The sequence below is a fragment of the Zingiber officinale genome, chromosome 10B, assembly GCF_018446385.1.
Source record: "Zingiber officinale cultivar Zhangliang chromosome 10B, Zo_v1.1, whole genome shotgun sequence".
Lineage (NCBI taxonomy): Eukaryota > Viridiplantae > Streptophyta > Magnoliopsida > Zingiberales > Zingiberaceae > Zingiber > Zingiber officinale.
Genome location: NC_056005.1, coordinates 45,547,385 through 45,555,798, shown reverse-complemented (window position 1 = coordinate 45,555,798; position 8,414 = coordinate 45,547,385). Strand labels below are relative to the sequence as shown.

The following is an 8,414-nucleotide window of genomic DNA, read 5'->3' as shown; positions in this document are numbered from 1 at the left end:
CAAGGAGAACATACAATCTATAACAACTTGTGCCTCCTCTAGTTCTTCTTCCTGATCTTCTTACACAACTAGGCTCACTAATCTTGTGATGATCATTCCACGGAAGTTTTTCAACCATCATTAGGGTAAATCTAGAAGTATTCAAAATAGGTGGCCCAGAAGGCCAGTAGCCCAGCATCCCAAGTTTATCATCCCACTAGAAGAAAATATCTTTCAGTACGCTATAACTGAGAATCAAACAATAGGTACTTGAGAAATTGCATAGGCGTTCTACCATTGTACCATAGCCTCGAGGGGATGCAAGAGTATGTCTATTATCATAGTTTGCAAAATCATGATCCTGCGCAAGATCAATTTGGGCCAAATCAATCGGGATCTGATAATTGAATCATCCTATCTAAAATCTTTAAATTTTATGATAAATGATTAATAGATAGAAAAAAAATATTTTAAAAGGTCATTTATATATAAATAAATTAATAATTTTATATATACATACAATCCTTTCTAACATAATAACACTCAATAATATCTATATTTTCATACCACAAATAAAAGAGTATAAAAATTTTACTAACACGGTAACAATAATCACTTTTAACCTTAAGAATGCTCTATTGGTTCATAAAATAACTCAGTTTAAAGGCTATCAAAGCAATTGATGTTACAGAAACTATTAAAACCTTTGATTCAAACATGAACGTTGAAAATAATTTTCTAAAGATATGTTGATTTAGTAGAATATCAGACAATAGGCATCAAAAAATTCATCATTTTATGAGGAAAAAAGGCTATAATATTATTGATAAAAAAAATAATTTAAAAACAACTAAATAGATGTTTAAATAATCTAAAAATTTTAACCCTAACTCTATAAAAAAAACAAAAATAACATAAATTATAAAATAATCTAAAAAATAATTAAAAAAATACAAATCTTTCAAACCTCCTAAAAAATTTTAAATGATATTTTTTAAATATGAAATCCAATAATTAATTATAGATTTCTCAACATATTACGATTTAATATATTATAAATCTCATTTTTTATCCCAAGATAAAAAATATGGACTCTCAAAACTTCTACCAATCCTAATATAATCCCACCAATTCCATTGTAAACACAATCTTGCATGATTTAGCACTGATTCAGTGTTCCGGATCATAAGATCCTACCAGCATCGTGATTTTGCAAACATGGCCTCTTACGATCAGTATGTAAACATCAATTAGCCAATATTCAGTATGTTAGAAGAGTAAAGTTCTAACACAAACTTGAGCACCTCTTGAGCAAACTCGAGGAAGAAGACTCTTGTCTACCTCCAAGATTAATCCGGCAAAATACGTCCACTGGATTATCAAAATAAATAAAAACTGAAGAGAGACAAGAAATTTACATTGATGAACTAGTTCTATTAACTAAAAAACCAAGTACACTACAAAACTGATAAATCCAGTTCCAAACTGGAACACAGCCCAAAAAACTCAAAGTTAGCTCTCTACCATTGCAATTCACAGGAAGACTTCCCCAAGGGTACCTTTTCATCCTATTAAATGACTCGAACAGCTCTGTCCGAGAATAACGTCTGTAACAATTTGCATATCTGATCACACCTCGAAATATTGTCAGGCCAGAAGTCTCTTTGGATCAAGGATTTGATTCAAACATCTGTGATGGTTATACAGTGACTCGAATGCCTGCATGCACACACTAGCGAAGCCGGTCATTGCTTGGAAAATGTTGGGGAACCCTGTTTGTAGGTTGTTCAGTGTCATCGCTCTTGTAACTCCAACACTCTTCTCATATTTGCTCTTCTCTTCCTCGGCCTTTGTCTTTAGAGCTTCCACCTTCGCACGCTTCTCTACTACAAGAGATCTTCGTGCCACATCACTATGACCTTCAGCTTCGAAGAAGAGGCCATACTTCGACTCCATTGATCTGAGCTCTTCAGACCTCTTCTCAAGCTCTTTGAATGCTGCTTCTGACCTTTTCTTTTGCTTTTGCTCCTCTGATTGCTGAACGACAATGGCATTGATAACAGTCAGGAAGCTTTTAATTCCTTCTGAGGCTACTTTGTCAGGAATTCGATCAAAGGCAAGCTGCCATTCTTCACTCAATGAATAAATTTCTGAGTTGGGATCACATTTTGTGAGAGGATCATGGTGGCACTGGAAGAGAGACAAACGGAGCCAGCCTGCTAGAGCATATATGTATTCTCGCTGGGACTTGATGAGGCTGCAGAAAGACGAGTACCAACGATCAACCTCCAGTTCTAGCTGGAGAGCAGCTTGTCGGAGTGCATCACTTGTAGATTGTGAGGACAGTGCACAGTTCAAGTACTCGAGTTGTTGAACAATGTGTGTCTGAACCTGATGGCACTCGTACATGCTCCTCCACATGGTCATCAAACTGCATCAAAGAATGATTAAAGATGATTCGGTTCACAATATGGAAATCTTGCAAGGATCACATAATTAGCTAAAACATAAGTTCTCCATCAAAGATCTGCCATGTTGATTATAACAGGAATGTTTCATCTATTGTTCTCAAAAAATTAATCCAAAAAACTAAAGTTCATTACCAACTATGTCCTAGTGAATACTAAATGGAAATTCTAAAACACAAATTAATACTAACAAATAGATGTCTTTACTTTCCTAGAACATGGTTTAGAAAATTGTTGAAATAAAAAAAGGTGCATTGGTGTGACCTCTTTATACATCAAGAATTCACCGAAACTGAATTTCCAGTATTCATTCAAGATCTTGTGCAAATCCTATCTTTTCATGTACAGCGACTGCAAGAAAACATGACTAAACAAGGTGCAGGTAGATAAGAAACCTAAAGGACCAAAAAAATCATCATGCAAAGCTTAGAAATGCAACAACCAATCTATTGCAGGACATGCTAACTTACACTACAAAACCTAATTACCTAAATCTGTTTTCTATGATTATTTTCATCACATTGAAAAATGGTTCAACTTCGGTCTAGGAATTCAAATGTCAATAATGTTAATAATGACTCTGAGGGTCTCTGCTGCAGTTTCCTATTCTAATAAGCAATAATGGCGCATTACTCTCAGCACTACAGTTTGTGGGAAATCATCTTGGCAGATTCTCCAAACAGCGCATCTCGTTTGAATTTTCCCCCAAAAGAAAGCATCATAGACATGAGTTTTCTCATCTCACATACCAAAATCTTCTAGTATGTCAAAAATATACCAGTAAGTTCTAAGAGTAAAGAAGTTTCTTTTTGAAAATCTCCATGATGACCAAATTATATCATTTTGGTAAGAAAATCCTATCAGATGTTTTCTAGGAGACTCAGGTGGATTGTTCATTTGTTTTTAAATTGAAAAGGAGCATCAGGAAAGATTTTGACAAAAAAAAATGATAGTTTAAATTATTTTATTTTGGTAATAAAATCATATCAAAGGTTTTCTAGAAGTCTGAGTGGATTGTTCATATGTTTTTGACATCAAATAGACAATCAAAGAGATTGTTTCTTTAAAGAAAAGCTTCTTAATAGTTCAAATAATGTCAATTTGTCTAAAAATTTATACCAGGGGCTTCTAACTCTCAAATGGAGTGTTCAGTGTTTTGAGTTAAAAACAAATCAAGTTTGAATTGAAATTTTGATTGGCACAAAATGTCAATTCAAAAGTAATTGTTTTCAACTAAAAATCACTTGAGCATTCCATTTGAGGCTCCTAGAGTGTAGTATGATTTTCTAGCTAAATTGACAAAATTTTAAACCATCAAGGAGTTTTCATCTAAATCTTTGACGGTCCATTTAACTAAAAAAGTCATAAACAATCCTGGTGAGACTCCTAGGAAATCTGTGATGTGATTTTGCAACCCAAATGACATGATTTGGATATCCAAGAGTTTTTGTTAAAATCTCCTTCATGCTTCATTTAAACTCAAAAACACGAGCCAAGAGATTCTTACAATACCTTTTGCCAAAATGACATCATCTGAGTCATCAAAGAGATCTTCAGAAAAACCTATTAATTGTCCATTTTATACATAAAAAGAAAAATCTAAAGTGTAATTCTTGCTCCTACAAATCCAATGATATATTTTTGTTTTGAAGAAATGAGCAAATTTTGAACTATTGAGAGAATTGAAAAGAGAGAAATTTATTTACTTCACCATGCAAAGGTACTTTGGGTATGTAAATAAAGTGTATGATCAGAGAAAAACAAAGTATGATGTGCCTTTTTGGGGAAAAAACACCCAAATTATAGTGCACCTTTTGGAAAAGCTTCCAATTTTCTTTCTAGAATTTCCTATTTCCAGTTACGCAATCCTAAAAGCAACAGGATCATATGTTTATTTACTTCACCATGCAAAGGTACTTTGGGTATGTAAATAAAGTGTATGATCAGATAAAAACAAAGTATGATGTGCCTTTTTGGAGGAAAAAACACCCAAATTATAGTGCACCTTTTGGAAAATCTTCCAGTTTTCTTTCTAGAATTTCCTATTTCCAGTCTTCTATGTCTTTACCCAATCCTAAAAGCAACGGGATCATATGAATGCTATATTTTGAAGGTGAAGATGGGCTTGTGTAAAGGACCGAGTGGCATTATTTTGTGTTGCCTCAGTTCTTTTTCACCTCCCCATGCTTAGCCTTACTTTGGGATATCTGTCAGTCATCTGAGCAAACTTGAAGCTATCAGCAGGACCACAGAAGCAACCAAATACTAAATGACTTAGCAAAAAAACTCAAAACCCGTGAACATTCTAAAGCATTTTTAAATCTCCTATGATTTAAAATAGAAAGACACTAACCCAGTGACTAATTCCAGAAGCTGAGGGAAGAGCTCAACCTCCCTCAGCTTAATGATTGCAGAGGATGTGGTTTCTATAGCCTGTGATGCTACCATCATTTTGGATTCCAAACTCTCGATCTCCATCTTGTTCTTCTCCACCTTCATATAGTCTACTCCTTTAGCTTCTTGCTTCCTCAATAGTGCCACCCTCTTCTCATGCTCCTCCTTGATCGTTTCAGCATTCTGAGGTAGAAACAACAGTAAAAAAGGCACATGGTTCAAGCAAAGTGAATGGTCTTCTACGTAAAAGACAACAGTATGAAAGAAACAACCCATGTGCTACCCACATTTGTCTTGTAATGTTCCTTTTGGAGATTCAAGGACAATAAATTATATGAAAAAGAAGGCAGTGCGTGAAAAATCACAAATGAATTATTGCCTAAGATCGGAAGAACTGAATCAGCATATGGTTTTCCTCTGCCTGGGAATCATATGCCAGGAACTTAGGCAGAACTAAAGACAAAATAAATGGAGGAGAGAATTTTATGTCCTGGCAAAGCTAAAGCAAGCGCCAAGTAAAAAAGAGGGCTTTCATGTTGCTAGTGTACCTTAACCTCAAGATACAGCTTCTTCTCCCAAGCATAGAGTTTCTCCACAGTGGAGGTATGACTCACACTATCAGCTGCAACTCCACTGCAGCTCCCACTTCCATTGTCTCCCCTCATCCCCTCTCCACAATTCCCAAAGCCGGTGAAATCACCACAAGTCTTAGAGTTGGATCTCCAGGACCAATGAAGTGGATTTAAATTCTTGCCATAGCCAGACATTTTTCCTATATATTCACAGAAAACCACTCAATTTAAAGATTGAAGTTACAGAAGTTATGAACAATGTACGTAAGACATGATTCGTAGAGCTTACCACCAATTCCTTGGTTAAAAGAAAGATCAGAATTTGGAGCTTCTAGGATGAAGGAAACCCTTCTTCCGGCCTCAGCTGCCTTGAGGAAGTACTCATCGAGCTCTTTAACAATCTCCGACAGATCCTTGTTGGCCCTGGGGATAACAACCACTGTTCGTTCACTGGTTATATCCTTCGTCTTGTTGCTGGCAACCGCTGGTGGAAGCACCGCCGCAGGCGCCACGGTGACTTCCGATACGGTGGTAGTGACCTCCTCACACTCGTCAGTGGCCGAGCGAGAAAAGGACGGGACGAACGGATCCCAAAAATCCCAACTTGAAGAAGGCGGCGGAGGTGGCGGCGGGTGAAGAATGGGCGAGGAGGCAGTGAGAGAGGAGGTCCAGTTGTCAGAAATCGGGCTCTTTGCTGAAGCCGGAGGCTGTGGCGCTGGTGGCGTAGGAGGAGGTGGAGGAGAGGGAAGGGGTGGCGGAGACGAAGATGGGGAAGGGGAAGAGAGGAGCGGGAGGTGGTGGTGGTCGTTGTTGTTGTGGTTGTAGGTCTCGGCGTTAGCGAACTGGAGCAGGGCGGCGCCGGTGGCGCGGAGAGAGCGAAGGTAAAGGGAATGGGCTAGGGCAAAGTCTCTCCGTCCCTGCACAAGATGCTTCATGTATCGCCGCCGGGCTTTGCACCGCGACACCACCTCCTGCCTCTCCAGCCGGGAATGCCAGCACCCCATCAACACCTCTCTCTAAAGTCGCCCCCTTTCTCCCCTCCAATAGCCGTTGCCGCGACCTCTACCACCTCCTGCAACCAATACACAAAGGTGGTTCCTTTTCTCCGAAGCAAGAGTTGCAGACGTGAACCGAAGGAATCGACGTCTCTCTTCAACCTCGCGTTGGTGGAAAGCCAAAGGCGCCTCCTTTGCACCCGTTTAGCTCTCAAGCATCGTCCTCGCCCGAAAGCACACCAAAACCTCACTTTGAACGTTACCAAAGTCCTCGATTGCTACCAAAAAGCCCCAAATCCTCGCTCTTGAACAACCAGTGCTACTGCAACTGCATTCTCAAGTCCTCTAGTCTTCAACTTTATATAGCAATGAGCGGAGTCGATGGCCTCTTCGGATCTTCGTCGCCTCTCTTTCAAACGCGAAGGTGGAAAGATCAGAACCCTAAAGCGGATGGCACAGAGATATTTGAGCGTTGGGCAGTGTGGAGTGGGTGGACTCTTTCATCAACGAAGGAATGCTTTTAATTTTAGGGTTGGCAATCAGTAAAATTTCTCAACGTCTCGGAAACAAGTTGTGCACCATGGGGGTATTTTGGTCATTTCATTGGTCAACGTTCGAGTGAGAAATTTGGATTTGAAGGCAGATCGGGCGAGTTTCATGGTTAATTTTGATACTTAATTCTTGGTTTCGATAATCAAAAAAAATTATTATTATTAAACTTTCGTAAATATTTAGGTCAAGGGTATTTTTGGAATAAGAGAATATTTTGATTGATAAAAATAGGGTAATGACTCATTGAAGGAGAGGTACATGGGAATGAGTTATTACTCAATTTTAAGAATTCATTCTCTTATTCCTATTCATATTCCTATAATCCAAACATTAACAATGGTAATCAATGATTCTCATTCTCATTCTCCACTCTTATTCCCTTAAATCAAACGCCACCTAAATATATAATTGTACATCGTACTTTTAAATTTATAAAATTACATATTTTTCTTCTTCTGAAAGTACTCTTCCATTTATTTTTTTTAATGAAAAATAAATATATATCATGTGATAAAAGATGATTTGCTCATCTCAGTACATCATTAATCTATTTCTAGACAACACGGAAGAGGTAAATCACGAGTAAATACGAATCATTAGTGCAAATGACCAAGGCATGAGGGAGGTCATGCTCGGACGCACCGAGTAAAAACAAATATATATCATGCACAATTCTATATGTGTCCAAAGATAATAATTCATATTCACAGGATAATGGTACAATGATTAGGTTATTCAAATGATTAATCAAGTATTTAAGGGTTGAATCCTAGCTGCGGTACACTATAGGAACTTTTCTCCAATAGGATGACAACTCTAAAAACACTGGCCACTTGGATAAGTCGCTGCAAGTACTTCCCAATTTACCTTGGTAGATGGTGAAAAAATTTCGTGAGGTCGGGCCGGTCACCTCTTGTATTAATTAGTACTAATAGACCATCCGTACATTATACTATAGGTGTATCAAACTCAATTAAGTTATTGAATCACTCTATACTAATGTAATATAGAGACGACTCAGATCATCTCTCAACGAATACAATGATAGAGTGATGATCTAGGATTGTGTTATTTGTGATTTTAAATATTTTCTATGGAAGTGGGGGATTTAGATTTTGGAATTAAACCTAGCAAATGAAAAGTATGTTGGAGCGGAAAGCATCCGACGATCGAACCTAGATTTTGATTATGTCAAAGGGTCCAAAGTTAAGTTGTCTTGTGATCTAACAAGTTTGAATGAGATTGTAAGAAAGTTCTAAGTGTTCTTAGGCAAAAGTCCTAATTGCGGTTAGGTAGGTGGAAAACCCTATGGAGTGGTAACCCTAGGTCCTAGGAGCTGGTAACTCTGGGCGAAAAGTCTTGGTGGGTCGAAGGCTTCGGACAAAAATCCTAAAGTCGGGGACTCTAGGTTGAAATCTTCGTATCGCGAACCGGGTGAAAGTCTGGGCATCCAA

General features: G+C 37.9%; 1 protein-coding gene across 1 annotated transcript; it reads right to left on the bottom strand.

The window, feature by feature from the left end:
• Positions 1–1,392: 1,392 nt before the first annotated feature.
• Positions 1,393–6,939, bottom strand: LOC122030089 (protein ALTERED PHOSPHATE STARVATION RESPONSE 1-like). The gene is made up of 4 exons (XM_042589247.1): positions 5,703–6,939; positions 5,390–5,613; positions 4,801–5,024; positions 1,393–2,410 (listed from the first exon to the last, which is right to left on the bottom strand). Exons 1-4 carry the CDS (start codon positions 6,415–6,417, stop codon positions 1,627–1,629), a joined length of 1,947 nt encoding a protein of 648 aa, XP_042445181.1. The 5' UTR covers positions 6,418–6,939; the 3' UTR covers positions 1,393–1,626.
• Between the last annotated feature and the right edge of the window lie 1,475 nt (positions 6,940–8,414).